The sequence below is a fragment of the Cryptomeria japonica genome, chromosome 6, assembly GCF_030272615.1.
Source record: "Cryptomeria japonica chromosome 6, Sugi_1.0, whole genome shotgun sequence".
Lineage (NCBI taxonomy): Eukaryota > Viridiplantae > Streptophyta > Pinopsida > Cupressales > Cupressaceae > Cryptomeria > Cryptomeria japonica.
Window position 1 is genome coordinate 581,965,962 of NC_081410.1, and position 25,613 is coordinate 581,991,574.

The following is a 25,613-nucleotide window of genomic DNA, read 5'->3' on the forward strand; positions in this document are numbered from 1 at the left end:
CATAAATTTGTCGGCAAATTTTTTTTTGAAGAAGGGGAAAGATTTAGAATTGTCCTTTTTTTTAGGGGGACATCTAATGACGAAAGGAATTATAAAGAATGCTCTAAAAAATATTACAGAAGAAGTGTTCAAGTCGGGTTTACCAAAATGTAGAGGGGGGAAAATGAACCTCTTCGACAGGCAGATAACAACCTCTCTAAGGTTCAGTAACCAACCTCTCCACTCAAGATGTAGTATGTCCCTGTACAACCTCTAATAGCGCTCTGCACAACGACGCGCGAGCGGATTATGGACAACAACACGATGCGCTAGCGTCTTGCACAGACAAAATGCAGAGTTCGCACAAAAGGGCACAATATAATAGGTATGTGTTCTAGATTAATTTAAATGCGACAAATGTATATAAAAGAAGGTAAAACAATTATATAAATGAAATGAAAGCCGCAAAGGAAAGGAAGAAGATAATCTCACAACCGGTCCACGATATGAAGCCTCCAGCCAAATGAATCTTCCCTAATCCAACCTGCACACAAGCCAGAAAGGAAAAATGTTTGGGGCTGCTTGGGGACTGGCCTTAATCAAATCCCTGTTTTGGTGTGTCTACCTCCACAAATAGCTAGATAGATTGATAGGATAAAAGATACATGCAAGATAAGATAAATGGTAAATGATAAATGATTTGATGGATAAGGGATGTGATGGATCCCAAGATGCTCAAAGATAGGATAAATAGAATGATAGAAAGATATTACCAAAGAGGCTTCAAAAAGCCAAGAGAGTTGCAAAAGATTATTGTGAGAGCTTGAGAGTGTTGTAGCAAAATAAAGACTATTGTAGCGAGAGCAAGAACAATAGAAAGTTGTGAGAGCTAAGAGAGTGTAAGAGAGTCTAAGAGAGGTTGAATAACCCAAAGAGCTTGAATGGGGAGAAAAGATAGATTTAAAATGAGAGAAGAGGAGGGGAAAAGAGGGTTGGCGAGCCATTTCAAAGGTTCGGAGCCGTTTCCACCGACATATGCAGGTGACAAGTGGAAAGGTGCACTCAGAACCAACATTCGAATGTTAAGATGTCGCGGGACCAATGCGTGGTACGCGGACGTTCGTGCGGCACGCTAGTGTCCAAATGAATGACGCTCGACAATGGTAGGAGACAAGGGAGACACGCAGCTAACAAGACCGACACCGCAAGGGAGCTGCCAGAAAGGGGGATCTCGAGCATCCTGAGAGGGAAAAGGCTAATGCAAGGGCTGAAGTGAGCCTATTCAGTTGCTAAGGGATGGAAACCAAAGTGGTTGCAAAAGATGTAGGTCGAATTACAAAGGGGCATGCAATTTTTCGATACTACACTCGCCCCTACTTACTAAAAATAGTAAGTATACCAAACTCTATTGATTGCTATGCATGTACCATCATTGTGGAGCTTTCTGAAAACCTAGAAGGAATCTAGAATCAAACTGTAGAACCCCAACATGCAAGCCACCAAAATTCCGAAAACATCCTCCTAGAAAATAGGAAACCCTAATTTTGCCTCTGACTGACCAACATGTCTCGGGATTGGGCAACAATCCCCGAAACAAACTAGAGCGGAAAATGGGACATTACAGAAGTTGTGTTTTACATGCAAGGAACAATGGCAGCATGGGCATTGATGTTTGGGAAGATGGCAACTTTATTACATTGAGGTAATTTTTGATAATGATACAGAAAGTGAAGGGGCTGATTCTGATAAAGAAACAAAAAGAAATGAGGCACCTGAAGGAGGCACACTTGTTGCACTTACTAGAGAACCACGCTATATTGTGTTCTACATTAAGGGGGTCTTGAAACTAGCTAAGTGTGCCCAAATAGGCTAAGCACGAAAAGGGTATATTGCAGTCCTCTCTCCCCAAGATTGTTTGTCCTCAAGCAATCACAACCAAATCTTAATTGATCTCGGATAGACCCAAAAAAATTCCAAGATCTTAAATAAGTCTGCAGGATGCATCCCTGTGATTTTGCTACTGTACACTAATGCAAATATAGATTCCCAAGCTAGCATTCTTTGTTTCGCTTTGAAGCATTCTAGCAATCTCACAAATTCTTGGATCACCAATCATTATATCATCAAATAATCTGGAGGCGAGAGAATGAGCATACCTAAACAATTCATCCATCTCAAAATTAATGTTCTGGGGAAAATCCTGAATTGTTACTCCGCGAAAGAACACAAATCAACTCGTATGCAAGCTGAAAACTAATTGTTACAGTCATAAGTCGCTTGATTTTCAACCCCAAACTTATGATGACTGCAGTATTCAACTTTTCCAACTGAAACCACTTTCCAACATTCCAATAGTTTAGTGGTCCAAAAATACTCAAATTTGCAGCTGATAAAACATAGAAATAGTAACTCGTAATCTGATTTTATCAAAATCAGCAACCTAGAAGGACAACAGCTGCGTAAATGCAATCTTCTTGCAAGGTCATGAATGGTGAGCATTGAAATGCTCAAAATAACCTTTGGAGAGGTTGAAAAAGACTCACAAGTTACCTCCAATTGATATTTCCCCCATCTCTTGACTTAAATGTTTTGCCATCCTTCATGAATGTGAGCAAACCAAAGTATGAGGTGGCTGATCTGCAATAAAACAGCAGAATAAAAATTGAAAATTTGAATATTTTTTTGCCAAGGAGCATCACTTAGGTCACCATAACCACCCAACGTACTTTGTTGATGACCTCTATCATGAATTTGAAGGAATGAAGCAACACCTCCATGCTTGTGCTGGACAACTTTGTTATTCATGTGTGCCACATGAGAAGTGCCACCAACAAATTGCACCTCCAAGGAACTAGGATCTTTATAACCATCATATAATATTACACTCCGTCTTGAACTCATCCTTATGCTTCCCATGGATGATTGTGACATCTTTGACTTCTTGCAAATCAACCATGAAAGCATCACCAAGGGTCTAGAAGCAATTGATGTCTCCATATTTTTTATTCAAAGAAGGATTAGCATATGTCAAATCAGGTCTCAATCCAAAAAGTGAATTGTCAAATAAGTGGAAATCATGTTTAGACCAGACTAAATCTACACGTTGGCCTTTCCGACAACGGTAATACTCTTCCTCTCCAAAGATCACAAAATTGGTGAAAGGCTGATATTCTGTGAACCAGTAACGACGATGAGTGAAGTGTCGAGAAGCACTTGAATCAATATACCAGGCATAAGACTTCACATGATCTGTAGGTCTTTGAGCCATGAAGGCATAAAAGGGAGATTTGTTCTGCTTAGTGTGCTCTGCAACATTTGCCTTAGGTTGAGAACCTCCTTTCTTGGGCTGAGCATCCAAGCATTTACGACATTCCAGCTTCATGTGACCATACTTGTGACAGTAGTTACACTGGACGTTCTTCTTCGAGCCTTTTGATGACGGAGTAGAGCTCTTTTGCTGAGAAGGCTGAGATTTGCCTTTATCTTTGCGAAAGGATTTAGCTATGAAAGCTTGTTTATTGGAGGACGAACTGGCACCGCTGCCAAACTGCTATTTCCACCAATCTTGTTGCAAAAGTTTGTTGCACAAATCTGGATATTTAAGGTCAACATTAGTTGAAGTAATGTGGAGTGTCTCGACAAAGTGTTCATAGGACTTTCGACAGATTCATTGTGATGACTACCATGTCCTCTTCCTCCATCTTTCGCCCAATTGCTTCCAACTAATCACAAATGTCCTTGATTTTGGTGAGATGCTCCTAAAGAGATTTTTGCTCATCCATTATGATAGAGAAAAGCATGTTCTTGAGAAAGAATGCTCGACTTTTATCGGAAGTCTCATGCAACGACTTTAGATGCTCCGAAATTTCGACAACTATCTTTCTAGATGAAACTTGTGGGAGCTGATCATTGGTGACTGATAGTTTGATGAGCATGACAACTTCACGATTGTGCTCATCAAACTTATCCTGATCAGAATAATCTATTGTGGGACGCTTGAATTTACCCAAAACCTTCAGATCAAGGCAGTGATATTCAAAGATTGTCAACATCCGCTACTTCCAAGTGTTATAATTCCTGCCATTAAACTTTTGACTGCCTTCCAACATAATTTTGGTCAAAGATGCCATCTCCCATGCTTTTTGAGGCATAGAAAACAAGGTAAATTGAAGAGGCAAAAAATTGATTGCACGAACCCGAGGCACATATCCCAATGTATAGAAAACAGAGGCAAAATGAAGGCACAAATTTTGAGGCAGATAAAATCTGCTTGCACAAATCCCAATGCATGGATTGTTGAGGACCTCAAAAATATTGATGAAAACCAAAAAAAAATTGAAATTTTTGTGGCCTGGCCTATAGAAATACGGAGGGTCTAATTTAAACCCTAGACAAAAACCAGAAACCCTAGGCGACACGAACAAGGTCCTAGATGTAGACGATAGAGGTCGTTGGCATGAAAATAAAGACAAATAGCAATGAAAATTGCATCACAATTCTCAGTATGTTGCACAGAGAAAGAGTGGTGCGGGTTGCAAAGGGAAGTTGACGAAAAAATCTTGTCGTGTGTTAAAAACACAAGCAGAGACGAGCAGGAGTAAAAAAACGTGAGTCAAACAAGCAAAACGTGAGCTAAAGCAGAGAGATAAGCTGCGAAAGAAACCCTAAAACGACGCGGAAAGAACAGTTCGTGTTGTGTTGTAGAGAATGGAGGGAAACATAGGAGCATGCTAAAAAATCCTCAAAAACAAAGACTAGGGTATTAAATCCCATCGCAAAAAAAAGAAAGGCACTGCGAATGCAGAAACCTATTGCAGGGATAAAACAAACCCGTCGTTGTTTACCGCTACAACTGGTAAATTAAACATAGGAAACAATAATGTACATGACAATGCATACCAGACACGACAGTAAAATAAATATTTATTCGCACATTCAATTATTACAGAGAAGAGACCAAAGATGGTCGGCCAAGGATTACAATAGATCCGACAATACCATGCCCCTTCCTTGACAGTACACGAAATATTTAAAGGACCTGATGGTTGCTGAGAGGTACACAACCGTCAACCAACCGACACATAACTACCCGAGGTTGACAACCCACTCAATACAATTAATTAATACCTTGTCGGATAACAAATATTATCAAACATAACAATAGGCAATTTATGCCGACAACAGTCATCGAACAGAAGGTCAGATTTGGTTCGCAAAAACTCAGAAAATAGATGTCGACAAACAAAGGCAGAAGACCACGGCCCAGGGAAAAAAATCGATTTTACTAAAAAAAGTTTTCAAAAAATTTCTTCCAAAATTATTGAAGAATTTTTTAATGCCTTCTCGCTCTGATACCATGCAAATACGGTAATTGCATGATTATTTACAAAAGAATAAAACGTACATATAGGAATTACAAGCACGATGTTTCCATAATGAAACAATCTAATTAAACTAATATTACTCCTAATTGGCCATTAAATAAAAGAATAATACTTATTTTAACAATATGTGTTTTTTATGAATGTCGATTCCAACCGTATCTATATTGGGGGTCTTAAATAATGGTGGTATCCATAATTGTGTCCATGCAACATTTATATATAATGAAAATTTAAAAGAAATGGAATACAAAATCACCTTGTATGTTTCAAAAGCATAGAAATTGCATTATTGTTGATTTAATTATATGTTCTGATTTGTATATTGTAAATTGTAATACCAGTTTATAATTATTTATGTAGCAATTATGTGTCTATATTGCTTTTAAAGTAATGAAAATCTCCTCTAATAGCTTAAAAATTTGTGTTAAATATATGTGTATGTGTTTTTTTTATGAATGTCATATCCAACCGTATCCATATAAGGGGTCTTAAATAATGGCCCTATCCATATCTGTGTCCATGCACCTTTTATATATAATGAAAATTAAAAAGAAATGAAACACAATATCACTTTCTATGTTTCAAAAGCATATGAGCTCCCCTTTTTGACTTATCAAGCATTTCTAACCTGGTAATCTGAGTACAGGTACAGAAAACATACGTTCAATACAGTTCTCTTTATAAATCTTTCTGCCTATTTTCACATATGGGTATCCTTCGCAACTCCTGTTTATATATATAATTCTCTTGTTCTTTCCAGATCACAGTAGAATGTTTCTTACCGTACACATTTTTTACATTTGTTGTCTACAGCTAAGGAAAATTATTTTGGTTTACTGTATACATCTTTGAAGGTTTCTTCTGTGGGTTGGTTGAAATTCATATTCGTTTTTGCACTAATTTAAAAAATTTGTTGTATCAGATTAATTTTCATTTTATGCCATCTTTCCTTGTCCGAACAATCTGATTATTGTAACTTGTGATCTTTCTTGATTGGTAGGTGATTGATGAACTGCTAGACACCAATAAGACGTGTAGAAAACCACAATATAAAATGGCATCCGACTTACCTCTTGTTCTTCAAACATGTGAATTTGGAGGACTCAATTTCAGGTGCTCATCTGGTAATAACAGTGTATTAAATTGCTTCTTATGTGAAATGATAAAATTTCTTAATGTTTCTCAGTAGTTTGAATATGCCATTATTGCTTCTCATTGCAATAAAAATCCTGGGGGCTCGAGTTTTAGTAGATTCAATAATACAATTGAAACTGATGTGGCCACATTGTCCAACCATGGGAAATAGAGTAATATGTGTAAATTAAATATGCAAACATCTAGAAATTAGAAAATAAATCTTAATTATTTTCTTAAAAGTTTTAGAATGACAATGAATTTCATCTTGTAGGAGCTAGATAGAGAGTTTATAAAATCAACACTGAAGAACTTATTATTTATTAAATGTAACATCCTCATTGTTTCTAACAAGTAGTATTAGAGCTATTGCTTCTAAAATCTAAACTTTTAGAACACCAATATATTAGCGACAGTAACTTGTACTATATAATGTCTGTTTTTTATTATTTTGTAAACTCTGCAGCTTTTCACAAATTCCTATCTATATGCAATTCTGGAATAAATATCACATACTGAACAACACCAATTAAACCCCAGTATTTATCATTGGAACAGTTGCATATAAAATTTATTATTAGTACAGCAGACTATAATAAACAGCAATGCATAGCAGCAATCTTTTGTTCATTTACTGTTCAAACCACCAAAATAAATAGCAAACATAGCTCACGAAATATGCATGCAACAGGGACTGCTTCAGAAGGTATGACACCTTGGGTACAACAAATTTAGTATAGTTGTGAACTGCTGTTATAAACATATTTGGTAGACTCGGACTTGGAGAGTATTTGGCAAGCCAAAAATTTCTGACAAAGAGAGTTCTTGGTAAAACTTGGCAACTTTGAAAACACTTTAATTTTATGCAAAATATAACTACAAAATGTATCAAATGAATTTGGTGGGGGTTTGGAGGCAACACCTCTAACAAGGTTGAGGGGCAGTGCCCCCAATGAGGTTGAGGGGTGATAAGCCTAAATGAAGGCCTTAGAAACCACACAGACCTTCATGGTGTACACCTAAGTCACAATGTTCAAACGGTATATTGAGGGGTATGTCCAATAGGACTCCTTATGTTGTTACAGCCAAGAGGATGGAGAATTTTTCTGTCATGACCTTCATGCTTGATCATGCCTACCAATCCACCAGTAAATAAGAGAGAATACCATGTTGTCAAATTGTGTTGGATAAGAACAACAAATTTTTTCATGAGATACCTCCAAAAAGACCACCAAATAGGGTAACGGAGCACGTGATTGAGCTGGAAGGAGTGAAACTTGTCGTTACTACTTATCGCCATCCCAAAAGGAATAAGGAAAAAGTAGAAAAGTTATTAAGGAACTCCCTGAGATGAGACACATTGTTCCTAACAAAAGTCCCATTGCATCTTTTGTGGTCTTGGTGAAGGAGGATGGAACTATGAAATAGCCCCAAATAGGGACACTAGTGAAATAACAATATCTTCCTCAAAACAATATCAATGGTGCTTGTAAACTAGATAGGATTTCGTTTTCAAATCTCAGAGTCTCAGTTCTATAAATACAATTAAAATAACAGAACTAAGAAATTTCAGATTGAAAGCAAAGTTATTGTCATTGCTTAGGAATCCACAGAAAAACAAAATAAATTCTAGCAAAAATAGTTTAGGTTGCACCTTTCCCTTACACAGTTTCACTAGCCATAGAATGCAACAATTTATTCTTGGAGTCGGAAGTCGCCAAGTCACGAAGCGATTGTTTTTACAGTGATAGCGGGATCTAAAAATGTAATGTCCCTTAGACAATCTAGTTGTCAGCATGGGTTAGCCTATAATTAGGGTTCCCGTGGGCTAACATGGTGGATAGGGATCCCATTTGGGAGTTTGGTGACTTTCTGAGGAGTATTGGAGACTTTTTGGGCATTCTAGGGCGGTTTCCTATTTTTTTAGGAGGGTTCCTATTTTTTAGGAGACTGCCAGTTGACTATTTGACTACTAGAGGGTGAGGAGCATAGTAGAGTGGCTTAGGAGTGTTTATCATCAATTTGAGACAGTCTCCTAATTTTTAGGAGCATCCATACTTTTTAGGAGATTTCCAGTTGCGCTGCCACGTCCAGTCATCATCCTTGGACAGGTGACAACATTTAGTTTTCAGTTTGGGAGAGGCCATGTGATGGAATTTGAATAAAATTAAATATTAAAGTTTTTTGACTTTAATTTTTAATAAAAATAAAGTGACTATAATATCACGCCTCCCTAGATAGATATAAGTTTGTTTTAAAAGGGGGGCAGTTAATTAATGATGAATAAGATCCTTGTTGGATTGAACTTCTCTAATAGAGGAGATTTATTAATAAAATGCAAGTTATGACTTTAATAAAGGAAACCCTAAAAGGTACGTTTAGGGTTAAGAGGCTATTAAAGTGATATGTTGGGCATTCTTTTGGATTCATTCAATCATTTTTACCTAAGCTATTTTGGAATTGAGCTTTGCAAATGGCTTTCAACAGCAGACCAGCCTTCACGGAACGAAAACTCCTTGGGGATTAGTGAATTGGATGCCAACCCAATTCATAATTGTGGGGAATTCATACAGGATTCCTATTTCTCCTTCAATTGAGGGTACTATCAGCAGATTCAGACTTCACATTACAGATTGAAGAGGGTTTAGAAATCCCCAAAGGTTGTTGTCCCATTCCTTTGGCCAACCATACGTTCTCCTTGCTGGCTGTACCACTTTCAGGCCTCTGGGTGCACAAGTTGGGCAATACATCTCAGTAGAGGGTTTGGAATTATCAGTCCATTATATTTCTGTATTTTTTAATTCAAAGCATTGTTACACTGGCATTTATTGATGATTAAACTCTCTACAAACTGTTGGCACAAATCCCAATCAAAAACCTCAGAAAACAGTTTTAAAAGCCTCAAATAGCAGCAACAAATCAGAAAAATTTCAGTATTGCCTGGCTGAGGATCTTTCAAAAAATATCTTTATTTGTATACCAAAGCTCAGTGGATACTTGTTGTGTGAATCGCACACCCATCCCCGTCTTGGACAGGGACCCCCCGGTTTGTGCCTTTCTGTCTTTGCGGAAGAGGAAGGGGATATGAAGCGTCAAGTTGGTGAGTGATGGAGTCTAGAATGTCATCTTGATCTTCAAATGCCCTGAAATTTGGCTAAGTCTGGAATTTCCTGCCCTGAAATTTGTCTTCAAATGCCCTGAAATTTGGCTAAGTCTGGAATTTCCTGCCCTGAAATTTGTCTAAGTTTGGAATGTCCTGATCCTGAAATTTGACTAACTCTGAAAAACTGAGGAATCCTCCAAAAACTAGAATTTGCAATATAACTCCTGGAGGTTCAAAACCACTCTCAAACATCCTGAAAGTATATATGGAATATAACTTAAAGTATAAGTGACATTTCCTTATACTTAAATGTTATATTCCATAAAATGATCCTTCGACGAGATCTTGACAAATTTGCCCAAGTGCCCAAGCTCGCACTTCATGAGGAAAATGTTTAAAATCGCTAAAATGTCCAATTCGGACCCTGGGCCTAAAATGTGAAAAAGTGAAAAAGTGGCAGAAAGCTCCTAGAGGTCCGAAAATCACTTAAGTCCTCCAATTTCTGACCCTGGGGCTAAAATGTGAAAAAGTGAAAAAATTGCAAAAACTGGCAAAAGGTCCGAAAATCACTTATGTTGCAAAAAGTGCCTTTAGGTCCGAATTTCACTTAAAACCCCCAATTTCGGACCCTGGGGCAAAAAGTTGAAAAGTTTAAAAAGTTGCCAAAAGTGCCGTAAGGTCCGAAAATTCACTTAAGTTGCCAAAAGACCCTTTAGGTCCAAAAATCACTTAAGTTGCCAAAAGACCCTTTAGGTCCGAAAATCACTTAAGTTGCCTAATTTCGGACCCTAGGGCAAAAAGTGAAATATTGCAAAAAGCTCCTCCAGGTCCGAAATTCACTTAAAACCTCAATTTCGGACCCTAGCTCCGAAATTTGAAATTTTGGCGAAATTGCAAAAAGGTTCAAGAACTCCGAAATTGCCAAAAACGCGTTTAGCTCCGAAAATACTCCCAATTTGCCAAAAAACGCTTGAAAGGTCCGAAATTCTTAGAGTTTGCAAAGAGGGGCAAAGGGTCCGAAGTTTTTTAAGTTGCAAAACATCCCCAAGGTCACGAGTTGGAAGATAGACGCAGAATTTGCAGAACTCCCCAAGGTCCGAAAATTGGATAAATTCGCCAAAAACGTTAAGTCTCCAAAATTCGCCATAGAGTCCAAAGTCGCAATGCATAAGGCAAGCATGGGGATTCAAGATTGGTAAAATTCCCATTCCTCCAAAGAACGCAGCACAAAAAGTGTAATAGACAACAAAGCGTGAAAAAACGCAGAGTTCATAATTTAGAAGATGGAGACATGAAGTTTAAAGTTTGCAAACCCCCCCCCCCGATTCTCCGAAGTTTGCCAGAAAATGCATGAGTGTTAGGATTTTAAAATTTGCAAGAGCTCTTCAAACCTCCAGAATCGCGCTATAAGAAGTTTTCAAAACGCCATAAACCCATTCAAAACGCCCAAGACTCCAAAGGTAAAATCACGCAGAAGTAAATCGACCAAGGATCAGATTTCACATTCGAACAGAAAGGAGAAGCATTTTCAAGATACATCTCACAAAGAGCTTCTCAAGCCAGACGTTGTAATTAAATTTAATATTTGTTAAATTAATTAATTAATTTTTCAAATTAATTTAATGAAGTGAAATTGGTTGATTGATCGCAGGGCGTCATCGAAGAACCAGGAGAAGGCCTCAAACGCAAATCAAGGAAGGATCGCAATTCAAGGCCAGGCGCTGAAGACTGGAAAAAGAAAAGATGTGGGAACGCGCTGCAGGAGCGTGAGAGCAACCAAACATTGGGAACCGTGCCGCTGAACAAAGATGAAGTCCACCACCGGGACCAAAGACCAAAGACCAAAGAACACTCTGAATGCCGCAAGTTTATGCATTCTCAAGAAAGTGCATAGTTGGATTTAAGTCCAGAAATTCAGTTTTAAAACTGAAACTGCTTTATTGTAAACTGCCTATGGGTCCCACACAAGATATTTTTGTGGATAACTATTCCCAACCACCAAGAAGATTGGATAGACCTGAATTAAAGCCCAAAGTGGCAGGTAGTTGAAATTGTGGTTGAATGGATGACTAAGAATTAATTGGGCATGGGTTAAAGCTGCCAGCTTCTGGAAGGCAGATCAGGACCCTTGGATGCAGTTAATCCTGGCCTCTAATTCAAAATTGTAAAACTATAAAAGGCAGAGGCCTTTCTTTTGTAAAGAGTTAGATTGTTAGATAATTGGAGATTGTTAGAGGGTTAGAAATTTCAGTTGGATAGTTAGATTTTAGAGTTAGAATAGGTTAGATTTTAGGCATAGCATAGAGATGCTGTAGAAATTGTTGTAATGGCAGCTGAAGCAAATATATGAACATTGAAATATGGTGTTTGTTGTCTTTGTTTTGGTCTATTTGCATGGTTTCTTTCAGCTGGTTAATTTTAGAGTGCAGGGATTTTAATGGTGAAGTGTGGAGGGGTATTTGATGCATTTTTGGTTCATACCATTGGGGGTCTGTTGATTGTAGGTCACCGTGCATGGTTAGTCTGAACCCAAACTGTGCTTAGTTCAACTGCAGGTGTTCGTCTTAGGCTGCACCAGAATTGGGTGCCTAAAACGGGTGTCTCCGGTCTGAAAATCCTTCATCCCTTGGAGCTTGCACCATTTTTGTCCAGTTGTGAGGGTATCTCTGGCGAAACAAGAACTGGTTTATTGAAATCTGTCTACCCACTGCATCAGCTGTTATCATCCTTGTCCTTAGGCTTCCTGAACCCTTCCCTTTTGATTTTATTTCGTAATTCGAGAATCACAACAGACTAGCTTGTTGCAAATCGTAAGTCCCCTTGTGTTTCCAGCAAAAAACACATCAAGCCACTGAGAGATCCCGCAGTCAAGACTTGACAAAAGAAACCTTGAGGTTGTCCCCTTTGATCAAATATAAAAAATAGCATTAGGGACTACCTTATCTCAAGAGAGGATAGGATACTCAGTTGGTTATTTTATTTTGTGTTGGCCGTATGGAGTTTGCAACAATGCGATTTCAGACACATCAAATAGCCTCAAATAGCAGCAACAAATCAGAAAAATTTCAGTATTGCCTGGTTGAGGATCTTTCAAAAAATATCTTTATTTGTATACCAAAGCTCAGTGGATACTCCCACTTGTCGTGAGTGAACATGTGCAATTGAAGAAAGAGCCTTACAAACCCAGCTTTACTGTTCTCAAACAGAAGAGTCGTTTAAACATAAGCCACCTATATTCAGCGATATTGACTTGGACTACCGGACTAATCTCCTCTTTCGACTTTGTATTTTCTAAAGTCAGGAACACAAATATCTGATGCCAACCGCAAGGTTCACTTTCACTGGACAACTTGTTAGCTTCCCAAAAACAGTCCTCAGACAAGGGTGGAGTTGGCCTTGAAGAAGGTCAAAGTTCAAAGGTAGAATAGCAGACTCTCAATGATGAGAGCTCAAGGAATTCATCATAAAAAGTCAGAAATAATGCTTTCAAGAGGTCTCCTATCTCAAGGCAAGGACATATGAACAGATTCAATAATTTATTTTTCCATGGTTATTGCTTTTCTTGCAACTATTTTGGACACAAAGCCATAAATTGTAGAAGGTTTACAAGGAATGATTTCAGTTTTAGGAGTAAGTATTCTTTTATTCTTCCATGGAATTACAATGTAATATGTCATAAATGCAATAATCCTGATCACATTGCAAAAGTTTATAAAAATGATTTGGCAGATTTTTCTAAGCAAAGCGAGATGGATGTGAAAGTGGACAAGGCAAAGGAGGTTGCTAAGGTTTGAAATTAGAAAGAGAAGGAAGTGTCGGTGGAATCTTTGATTGTGCAAACAACCCCCCATGCTCAAAATGAAAAAGACAAATGGTATATTGACAATGGCTGTTCTAGGAATATGATTGGAGACAAGAGAAAGTTTCTTACTCTCGGAAGAACAAATGAAGGTAAGGTAAGGTTTGGTGGTGATTTTTCAGCAAAAATCAAAGGTATAGGTATACTTGTTTTGAATGATGGTGTGACAATAATTGAGAATGCTTTATATGTAGAAGGTCTGAAGCAAAATTTATTGTGTGAACCAGTTGTGTGATCAAGGACATAGTTTGAGTTTTAATTCAGATTGTTGTGAAGTTATAAAAGATGGCAAACTTATTGCAAATGCAAGTACAGCTGCAAACAATTTATACACTCTTGATGATATCAAAAAGGAGAAGTTTTGAGTGTTTCCACTCCATCATTGAGTTGCTTGCTTTGACTCAAGGGGCGTACTTTCATTGTCACATTCTTTCAACCCCATTTTTGTATGTAGGATGGTTTCAGCTTTTGTAGGTTGGTTTTGTCATTGATGTAAGGGGGAGAAGTAAGTTTGGGGGAGCAGTATTGTTTTGTTGGTTTCAAGTGGTGGCAGTTGCAGTTGGGGTTGCCATCAATGACAAAGGGGGAGATTATTGGGCATTTTGTCATTAATGTCAAGTGATTTTTATCAAGCTAAAGGTTTACTCAAAGTAATATTGGATTTAGTTTAAAGTGCCTTTTGATTTGATTATTCATTAGATCTTCTCAATTTTGATTGAGTTGCTTGACGTCCTTGACCTGCTTGAGGTGCTTGAGCTACTTCCACTACTTGCTTGGTTGTCAGCTTCACCTAGTTGTTTGCCTACTTCAGTTGGGTGTGTGTTTGCATCAATAGTGTGGTTGTCTACTAGTCACCTTTGTCAATTGTTTTATGCCACATCATCACTGGGATGTTAAAAGGAGTCGATAGCTTTTGGAATTGAATTAATTTTTCAGATTTTATTTTGTGGCAAAAGTTGTGTATGTTGTGTGTTACTTCTCATCATTTGTTTTTTCTGGAGTCTATCGTGGCAGAGTTATGTTTCAAAGTAAGAAGATATTTTTTTTGAGGTGTGGCCGTTGTGTATTCATGAATATGGAGTGGTGTTGTTAGAAATTTGATTGTCGTCAATGTTCGTTTTCAAAATACGACTTTATGGTGGAATGCGTTTTTAGCATGCGATAAAAATTGAGGTGAAGGCATGTCTTGATGCAATTTTTTATGCCCATGACTTTCCTTGAATAAAAATCATGGGCCATGGATATGGTTCGATGCATTCTTTAAAAGCGTTTTTTTTATTCCTATGTAGAGGTTGGTAATGGAAAGTAGTGAAAACAATTTGATAGCCATAAATTGTATGTTTTGTTGATATACGTTTTTTGAAGAAATTTATTTTGGAAAGAAGTGGTGCCATTAGATTCCTCAGATTGCATGCTAGCTGGAGTTAATAAAATCATGTTTTGATGGTGGCGTGATTTTTCAATCTAGAAGTTCCTTCGTTGAAATATATATGTATACAAAGTGAATTCTTTTACTCTCAATAGTCTTCAAAAAGTTTGAGAATATGATGGGTGTTGTTGTGCGTTTTGGCACTCATGTGTTCTGTGTGCGCAAAGTAATCTTGTAGCGGCTTTGTGCATAGTGGTTTTTGAAGGTGTGGAGTTTATGGTATTGTTGGAGTTAGAGAATTTTAGTAGGTGGTTATGAATGAGATACGTCTTTGGGAGCTGATTTATGATGCTTTTTTGAGATGTTTCTATTTTGTTGAGGTATAGACGTCAGATTTTTTTTTTGGACTGAGAACTAAAACTCAGATAAGATATTCTCTTTTGGACTGAAGCCTGTGTAGATGATTAAAAACATTTTCTTTCTGTATGCGTTGGATTCTCTTGAATATTTTTGGAAGTGGATGTTAGAATTGGTATTTTTGACGCATAAAATTTAAAAATAAATCTTGAAGGGAATTTGGATTTGAATTCTTTGAAAGAGATTGATGTCTGTTTGAGATAGACACGTATTACAGCAGGAACTCTTTCAAAAATAAAGGAGTTGTGTGTGTTAAGAGTTGGTGCTCTTTGTATAAGGGTTGGAGCCCTTGCTATTCATGGTTGATGTTGTGAGTAGAGTTGGAGATCTCTCTTATTGCTTTGTAATCTGGGTTGGTGCCCATTCAAGCTAATGAAAGTATTTTGATACCTTGGTTTTTCACTCAAAGATTTTTCCGCGAGAAATCTTGTGTTATTAATCTTTTTATGAAGTTTTTGGTGTCTTGTTGAAAATCTGGTCAATTTTTTGAAACATTGATTCACCCTCCCCCCCGCTCCCCTACTCCTACCCCAACCCCCTCTTAATTTTTTCTATGTGTCTCTCAATTGGTATTAGAGCCGGTACCTTCTAATAAAGCTTAAAAGCTTGAGGGTTGATTTTGTTGGCACAAGAAGATGAATTCTTTGGAAGGTCTTGCAATGAACAAAGCTCCTCTGCTTGATGGATCAAATTTTGCATTTTGTTGTGTCAAAATGTGAGGATACTTGATGTCGCTTGGTTTTGATGTTTGGAATTGTGTTACGACTAGCTATACACCTCCACAAAATCCACCATCCTTTGCAGATGAGAAGAAGGCTTTGAAAGCAATGCTAGGGCTATGAATGATATACTGTGTGGATTGTCCGAATCTAAGTTTGTTAAAGTCATGCACTATGATACTACTCAAGCTATGTGGGATAAAATCAAGAATGCATATGAAGGAGATGAAAAAGGTGAAGAAAGCTAAGCTTCAGACTCACAAAATGCAATTCGAAAGTAAAAATGAAAGAAGATGAGAATGTTGCAGCCTATTTTCTAAGAGTAGATGAAGTGGTAAATTCTCTTAAAGGTGAAAAGGTTGTTGATAGTTTGGTTATTTAGAAAATCTTAAGGTCTTTACCTTTAAGATTTGATGCAGAGATCTCAGCCATAGAGGAGATGGTTGACCTTGATAAATTGTCCATTGACAAACTCCATTGCATATTGACTGCATATGAGATGAGGACAAACACAGAGTTAGAGGGATACTGCCTTCAAAGCATCAAAGAAAGGCGAGGAAAAAGAGCAAAGTTCATTTGATAGTTTAGATGATGATTTTGATTCAGCTGAACCATCTGTCATGAGAAAGTTATGAAAAGAACCCTAAGTTTAACAAAAAGAAGTATAGAAGAAAAGATAAGAAGACAGGGAAATCCAAAAAGAGTCTATATTCAAAAGAGGATAGTGATTCATTTGAACAAAGTGATGAAGAATCTCAAATTGATGAGATTTTGTTTATGGCTCTAGAAGAAACTCATGCTGAAAACCAAGAAGACGAAGTTGTTTTTGATGAAGATGGAGAACTAGATCTTGAACAAGAATTGTTAAGTGTTCTAAGTGAGATTAAAAGTCTCAAAAAGAAAAATCTGAATTTGAAGCTACTGCTCAAAGAAGAAAGTGAAGGAAAAATGAGGATATCACAAGCTCTTGAAGATGCAGAGAATCAAATAAATGATCTGAAAATTCAGATTGTTGAGGCTAAGAAACTTGAAGAGGAATCGAAAAATCAGATTAAGGTAAAGGTTGAAAGCTGCGAGAAACTTGAAGCGGAGATTGCTACTCTTAGGAGGATAGAGAAATCATCTATGTTGCTGAACCAAGAAGAGATAAATCAGAAATGTTCACTTTCGTTGGACAACTTGTTAGCTTCCCAAAAACAGTCCTCAGACAAGGGTGGAGTTGGCCTTGAAGAAGGTCAAAGCTCAAAGGTAGAACAACAGACTCTCAATGGTAAGAGCTCAAGGAATTCATCATCAAAAGTAAAAAATAATGCTTTCAAGAGGCCTCCTATCTCAAGGCAAGGACATATGAATAGGCTCAATAACTCCTTTTTCCATGGTAATTGCTTTTCTTGCAACTATTTTGGACACAAAGCCATTTCAGTTTAAGGAGTAATAATTCTTTTATTCTTCCATGGAATTACAATGTAATATGTTATAAATGCAATAATCTTGGTCACATTGCAAAAGTTTGTAAAAATGAAATGGCAGATTTTTCTAATCAAAGCAAGATGGATGTGAAAGTGGACAAGGCAAAGGAGGTTGATAAGGTTTGGAAGAAGAAAGAGAAAGGAAGTACTAGTGGAATCTTTGATTGTGCAAATAGACCCCCATGCTCAAAATGAAAAAGACAAATGGTATATTGACAGTGGTTGTTCTAGGCATATGACTGGAGACAAGAGAAAGTTTCTTACTCTTAGAAGAACAAATGAAGGTAAGGTGAGGTTTGGTGGTGATTTTTCAGCAAAAATCAAAGGTACAGGTATACTTGTTTTGAATGATGGTGTGACTATTATTGAGAATGCGATATATGTAGAAGGTCTGAAGCAAAATTTATTAAGTGTGAGCCAGTTGTGTGGTCAAGGACATAGTTTGAGTTTTAATTCAGATTGTTTTTTTTTGCTCAGTAATAATAGTATTTAATCGCTTTACAAAAAGAGATTATCTTCCATCAAGGTTATCTAAATAGCCATAAAATCAAAACCCCCATCCAAAACATGCCATTACAAAAAAATTTCAGATGAACATTGGTAGCTACAGTGCCCAAAAAAGAAACTACCCCCTCCAATTACTATCCTGCTAATTTTAAATAGTAAACAGGACAAACGAAATCCGCAACAGACAAAAAACCCCAATAACTGACATAATGTCAACTCACAAGCTTCGCCTATGCCACGGGCCTTGTGCTTCAGCTAGCTTGTGCATTTATGCTTCCTTTCGTTTCCTTGGGCACAAGACTCTCCTCCCACCACCATCTGCTTCTGCCTTTTCAATTTTGATCATAGCCTCCAATTATTTGATTTCAACCAGCAATTTTAAAGCCTCCCATCCCCACCTCGCCTCCTCTCGACTATGAAACTAACATAACCCCTTCAGCCACTGTAAAAACGGTATTACACCTGCTCTGTGACCAAGAACACCTTCCGCCAAGCCTTCCCGCACGTCAAAACCCACACCCGACATTGCCCACTCCAGGAAGGAGTCCATTCCTACAAAGAAATCTTCATGAATTATCATCTCCATCACTCTCCTCACCGTCCCTATACTCTCCCCAAATTTCAAACCCCGCGCCATAATCAACGAATAGATGTCCATTTGCATCGTGTATCTGTGCTTTATCAGATTGAAAGCATTCCCCAAAATAATTGCCACACATTGTGGCAACAATTCGTCCAAGAATTTGAAAAAACCTTGGAGTCTTCTAATGGTTATGTCACCATAGAATGGGCAGAGTTCCTTCTTGGAGCGCAAAGTGAAGTTGGCCTCCATAGCTTCCTTCCATACCACTTCACCACCTCTCGCCACTCTGTTTTGCTCCTTCCTTGCAAAGAACCCTTGTAATTCACTCAGCTATCTTCTCGAAGACAACACCAAACTGAGAAGACAGATACTTAAATGTACTCGGCTTCCATCGATAAAACTACTCCCATCCTTAAATGTCTGTCGTCTCAAGCCTTTACTTCTCTACTATTTGTGTGCTCCTACATGCGATGTGATCATTATCCTCCTGCCATCCTATTCGTCATCAAAAAGCTTCTGCCTAAAATCTTCAAGTCTTAAAACACCCACCTCATTAAATGATAGAGCCCATTTCGATAATACAACTGCCTCCACATTACCTCTTCTCCTAACATGGCTAATTTGATATTCTTCAAAATATTTAAGCTCCTCAATAACGTTAGCAATCATATTTTGTAAATGTTACGCCTCTATACTTCCCTTCATTAGTGCCTACATGATTATCAACGAGTCCCCCTCTAGATGTAACTTCCTGACACCTAATCTCTTGCCAACTTTAACTGCTAGCATTGCTGCCATTGCCTCTACAACATTATTTGTGCCTTTTTGAAGTTTTTGAGCACCTAGAGCTACCACTTCTCCCATCCAATCCTAAACTATGAGCCCCCCCGTGATGGTTCAGGATTACCCTTAGAGGCTCCATCAAAATTTATTTTCACCCAACTTTCCGAGGGTCTCATCCAATTGTCCATGAAGAAAGTTTTAATTCAGATTGTTGTGAAGTTATTAAAGACGGTAAACTTATTGCAAAGGCAAGTAGGGCTACGAAAAATTTATACACTCTTGATGATATCAAAAAGTTGAAGTTTGGAGTGTTTCCACTCCATCTTTGAGCTGCCTGCTTGGAGTCAGGGGGAGTTCTTTCATTGTCACATTCTTTCAGCCCCATTTTTGTTATGCAAGATGGTTCCAGCTTTTGCAGGTTCGTTTTGTCATCAATGACAAGGGGGAGAAGTAAGTTTGGGGGAGTAGTATCTCAGGGGAAGCAGTATTGTTTTGTTGGTTTTAGGTGGTGGCAGTTGCAGTGGGGGTTGCCATCAATGTGAAAAGGGGAAGATTGTTGGGCATTTTGTCATTGATGTCAAGTGATATTTGTCAAGCTAAAGGTTTATGGATTGAGTTTGAAGTGCCTTTTGAGCTGCTGTTTATTCATTAGATCTTCTCAATTTTGATTGAGTCGCTTGAGCTGCTTGACATGCTTGAGTTGCTTGAGCTGCTTGAGCTGCTTGCTTGGCTGTCAGCTTCACCTAGTTGCTTGCCTACTTAAGCTGGGTGTGTGTTCGCATCAAAAGTGTGGTTGTCTACTTGACGCCTTTGTCAGTTGTTTTATGCCACATCATCATTAAAATGTTAAAAGGAGTCGATAGCTTTTGGAATCGAATTAATTTTTCAGATTTTATTTTGTGGCAAAAGTGGTGTATGTTGTGCATTACCTCTCATCATAGTTTTTTTTTCTGGAGGCTATCATGGCATAGTCATGTTTTGAAGTGAGAAGATATTTTTTTGAGGTGTGGCTGTTGTGTATTTATGAACATGGAGTGGTGGTGTCAGAAATTTGATTGGTGTCGATGTTCTTTTACAAAATACAACTTTATGATGGAATGCATTTTTAACATGCATTAAAAATTGAGGTGAAAGCATGTCTTGATGCATTTTTTTATGGCCACGGCTTTCCTTGAATAAAAATCATGGGCCATGGATATGGTTCGGTGCATTCTTTAAAAGCGTTTTTTTAATTCCTTTGCAGAGGTTGGTAACGGAAAGTAGTGGAAACAATTTGATAGCTAGAAATTGTATGTGTTGTTGATATACCGTTTTTGAAGATATTTATTTTCAAAAAAAGTGGTGCCTGGATTTGTCAGACTACGTGCTGGCTAGAGTTAATAAAATCGTTTTTTAATGGTGGCGTGATTTTTTCAGTCTAAAAGTGCCTTTGTTGAAATATATGTGTATACGAATTTAATTTTTTTAATTCTTAGCAGTCTTCAAAAAGCTTGAGAATATGATGGGTGCAGTTGTGTGTTTTGGCACTCATGTGTTCTGTGTGCGCTAAGTAATCTTGTAGTGGCTTTGTGCATAGTGGTTTTTGAAGGTGTGGAGTTCATGGTATATTTGGAGTTAGAGAATTTCAGTAGGTGGTTATGAATGAGATACGTCTTTTCGATCCGATTTGTGATATTTTTTGAGATGTTTCTATTTTGCTGAGGTATAGATGTCAGATTTTTTTTTAAGCGGAGAACTAAAACTCAGAGAAGATATTCTCTTTTGGATTGAAGGTTGTGTAGATGATTAAAAATATTTTCCTTCTGTATGCATTGGATTCTCTTGAATATTTTTGGAATTAGATGTTAGAGTTGGTATTTTTGACTTATAAAATTTTAAAAAAATCTTGAAGGGAATTTGGATTTCAATTCTTTGAGAGAGATTGATGTCTGTTTGAGATAGACACGTATTACAGCAGGGACTGTTTCAAAAATAAAGGAGTTGTGTGTGTTAAGAGTTGGTGCTCTTTGTATAAGGGTTGAAGCCCTTGCTATTCATAGTTTATGCTTTGAGGAGAGTTGGAGCTCTCTGTTATTGCTTTGTAATCTGGGTTGCTGCCCATTCAAGCTAATGAAAGTATTTTGATGCCGTGGTTTTTCACCCGAACGGGTTTTCGACAAGAAATCTTGTGTTCTTATGTTATTAATCTTTTTATGAATTTTTTGGTGTCTTATTGAAAATCTGGGTCAATCTTTGAAACACTGATTCACCCCCCCTCCCCCTCTCAGTGTTTCCTGAGTGTCTCTCAGTTTGCATAGTAGTTTGCCCTGTCATTGTAATGTCCCCATCCTTACACCAATGATACCAAATCAATCAAGTACTTCTGTGATCTAGGAGTGGCAGTCCTTGAGCACCTATTTCTAGTTAATAGGAAGTTAGAAGTAGATCTACATAGCCAGTTGTTAGTTGAAGAATAAAAGTGTTGAAGTATGTAGTGGTGGGAGATATATTCCTTGAGAGGCCGATGCTCATTAAGAATCGCCACCCACTTTAAATAATGTTTATTTAACTATTAAGAGGATGTGTCTCTTAAGGTTGACTCAAGGAGGAGTCACCTCTATAAAAGAGATGTCTCTCTTCACCTTTGAATAGTTGTCTCTATTGGAGGCCGACTATTCAAGAAGGGGCACAATCCACATATTCATACATAAGGCTGGCTCACTTACTTGCATCGAATACACACACATTTTCAGTTCGCTTGATACACTCATACACAGCAGTTTGAATACCTTTTCAAGGAGATTAATACTTGCTCTTGTTAATAAAGAGGTTCTCTTATATTAGTTGCAGATCAATCTGGTAACTGATCTCATTATTGGCCTTGTGCTTGTTCACCCTCTGGGAGTAGCCATGGTGAATGTCATTCCATGACACAGTTATCAAGAAGGATTCCTCCCTAGCTAAGATGGAGTGTTGTTGATTGTAGCGGTGGGTGTCTCCTTAGCCGACTACGATCAAATATGCAATTAGCCTCTCGGCTTTGCATATTTATATTTGCCGATTTAAATAAAATGTCTTGTTAATAAATTAAAAAAACATAACTATTTGTTAAAGATCACCACCCTTGGTGAAAGTTGTGCTGATTGGAATAGAGCCGACCCTTGGTGAAAGTCGTGTTAGTTGGAATAGAGACGACTCTAGGTGAAGAGACACCCACATATGGGTATAAACATAGATCAGTTCTCTCTCTCCAATTCATATCGAATATCAATAGCAGTTCGTGTACACCTACAGCAGATTGAATATTGTATCTACAGCAGTCCGTGTTCATCTACAGCAGCTCATATATTTATGTACTTCATTCTGATCTTGCTTCAAGGAGTGAAGCGATCTTCATTGACATTGTAAAGGCGTCTTATTGTACTTATTGATTAAATATAATAAGAGATCTCATTGCTGGGTTTTTTCCTTCATGTTGGAAGGTTTTCCCAAGGTATGTACTGTGCAAAATCTGATTGAATTGTCTTAATTCTGTATCTTATTAATCTGATCATAAAATAACAAAAAGAATTCAGAAATTCGTGAAGTTTTATGAATAAGGTGATTTTCTTAGTTGCATTAATAAGGATTAGTCCAATTTGATGATCACCTTTCCAAAAAGGATAGTGAACAACAAATTATATTCCATGACCTTCGATAAACTTTATAGCCATATCTCTAAAGACCATCATATTCCGCTGAAGACTCATTATTGGAAGTAGGTAGAAGTCGATATAATTATTCGATGAACCAAAAGTATATGTGGCAGTAACGCAATCTATGAAGGATGACGGCAATCACCTTGTGAAGAATTGAAATATTATTGCCAGCGATGTTTATATCTTCCTCTAAAATGTAAAATGTCCGTATTCATGCACCGCAGCAATAAGACTTTGAGGCAAGTTAATCTTCGAGGATGTGAACACTAGTAGATCAAGCTACTTGAGAGTCAATGAAGAATACTACTGCCAGTGTGCATGAATACCCTTGTAGAGAGTCTATCTGCAATCGATTACAAATTGCTCAATAACTTCCTTAATCAGGAAGCACAAATAATCCATAAGTTAGTCACGGAAAACAAATAAGACTCGGGAGAAGACAAATGACGTGGGCATCAATACTCTTAGAATCAATGAATATCATGGGCGAGAACTGTGTGCTTTTATCAAAGTAATATGTGTATCAACATTTCCTTGATGTCTTACAGTCAGCAAACATGAATTACAAAGAAGCATCAAAGAATTGTTTAAAGACTTGAAGAAGCGATCAGGTTCAATGAAAGAGACAATGGTTATTTTTCCAAGAAGCCTTATGAACAACAAAGACAATACTACTGTAATGTTCCTTTTCTATGAATTATATATTAAATTAAGATATTGAAAAATATATATATATTATATATACATAATAGTAATAAAACATAAATTTCCTTAAGTTACCAGCCGTACACTTTCCCCCATACTTGGAGGAGACAATTTCTGACGCAAGGATCTGTTTTGTCTGACTTGACTTATTTTATGAGGCCTTGTGAATTTCTTTAACTGCTGTATATCTTTCTAAAAAGGAAATGAGTTACATAAGCCTTATTTGGATCATAGCCCCCATGGATATTAGGAGTTAATAAATATGGCAGCAATTCCCAAAACAAAACAAAAAAATTTAATTAATATTAAATTAAGAGTTTTTGAAAGGCTGTGAATTAAAAATAATTTATCAAAGGCAGCAACTGTTTCAAAAGGGTGTGACCGTTGCCTCTTGAGGAGGAGAGGTATTTAAGGAGGATGGGTAGAAAAGGAACTCAGATCTGGATAGAAGGGGGCTTTAGGGGATATAATCATAAGATGCTGGTATCAGCAGTTGGACTGATTGTACAGTTTGATAATGAAAGGATGTGTCTCTTGCCTAAGGGCATACACGATGAAGAGGTCTGACTCCTCCCTCTCATTGAGAGATATAAAGGAAAGGAATCAAAGCATTCAGGGAGAACACCATCGATCAGATCAGGTCAGAATTGATATAGAAAAGAGAATAAAAAAAGAAGAAAAGGCTATCTTTAGGAAAATATCTCAGGTACAGAAAATACAAAAATATTGAATCTGTTCACCACGGACAGGTAAGGAAAGCATTTCCCTTATTTAATAGAAGGCACAGCACACTTTCAGTATCTGCATTATTTATATTAGTAACAGTAATAATAATATCATGAATGCTGATAATAATACGTGTATGTTTATAATGAAATATTATTGTTCTGAAAGTTTATGTATACTGTGCAGATATGTTTGATTGCTAATTATCTGTGAATATATATCGTGTAATTTTATTTAAGATGAATATTGTTTAGCAAAGAGTTTTAAGAACTGTCTTATATCCATCCTGGTGAGAGTATGGAGAGGGTTTCCAGTGGTAACGAGGGGCTTTCATGTGGTCATAGGACCCATGATGTCAAGGAGCCAGTTACTTTCTCCATACCAGTCTTGCTAAGTTGGAAAGAATCTGAATGTTTAAAGGTATAAAGACTGGAATGATAGCAAACAGGGCTGCCAAGTCTACCAGGGGGGTTAGAAGCAACCATCCCTTGGTCTTGGTAGACAACGGACCCAAGCTGTCCCTCCAGGCCTCTTATACTTTCTCTCTGATTGTATATTAAATAGAATAGAGTGTGCTGATAAAAAATAAATATGTTTGTAGGTGTGTATGCTTCCTTGTGGTTGCAGGTTCTCTCCAATCAAGTAACCTACCCTAACCAAATACCAATTATGTTCTAATGTTGACTTCTTCAGCCTAATAGTTGAATGCTAACTATTATAAGTTAGGATTAGTTGACCTTGATGTCTTCCAGTAGTTTTAGCTGTTTATTTTTGGTACTTGTTTTCATCAGTTCTGTATCCTCTCTCTCGCTCAAGTCCAGCTAATAAAATATTTTTTTATTGTATAAATGATAATAGATGCAGCTAGGATCTTGCATTTGCACATGGAACAGCAACTTGACACTTCCCTTCTACAAGCTGCAATCTTTCATGAAGCTTTATCCCAACTCCCTGATTATGGTCAGTTAACTTGCTTGAAGCTGCTCTATAATTGTTTGTGAACAAAATTGTCATGATACTATTATTGTCACATGATGCCAAATTAATTCTTTCTGATGTATAGCAACCACAAGTGACACATTGCTGTTAAAGCGGGGAAGAAAGAAGCTATCACATGTTCCTCTCAGTCTTCGTCCTACTGAACGTAAGTACTTGATATAAATGGTTGTATGAGTTCCTGTTCTGGTAATATATACTTA

General features: G+C 37.4%; 1 protein-coding gene across 7 annotated transcripts in view; it reads left to right on the forward strand.

The window, feature by feature from the left end:
* LOC131035677 (uncharacterized) overlaps positions 1–25,613 on the forward strand; it is a 376,645-nt gene that overhangs the window by 261,915 nt on the left and 89,117 nt on the right. For 4 of the 7 annotated variants that reach the window (XM_059207503.1, XM_059207505.1, XM_059207506.1 and 1 more), the window contains 3 exons: positions 6,364–6,487; positions 25,273–25,374; positions 25,478–25,558. In XM_059207503.1, coding sequence (XP_059063486.1) covers positions 6,364–6,487; positions 25,273–25,374; positions 25,478–25,558 — 307 coding nt within the window. Of the gene's footprint in view, positions 1–6,363; positions 6,488–25,272; positions 25,375–25,477; positions 25,559–25,613 lie in introns of those variants that run through there. The other 3 variants (XR_009358274.1, XR_009358273.1, XR_009358275.1) reach the window with 2 other exon arrangements.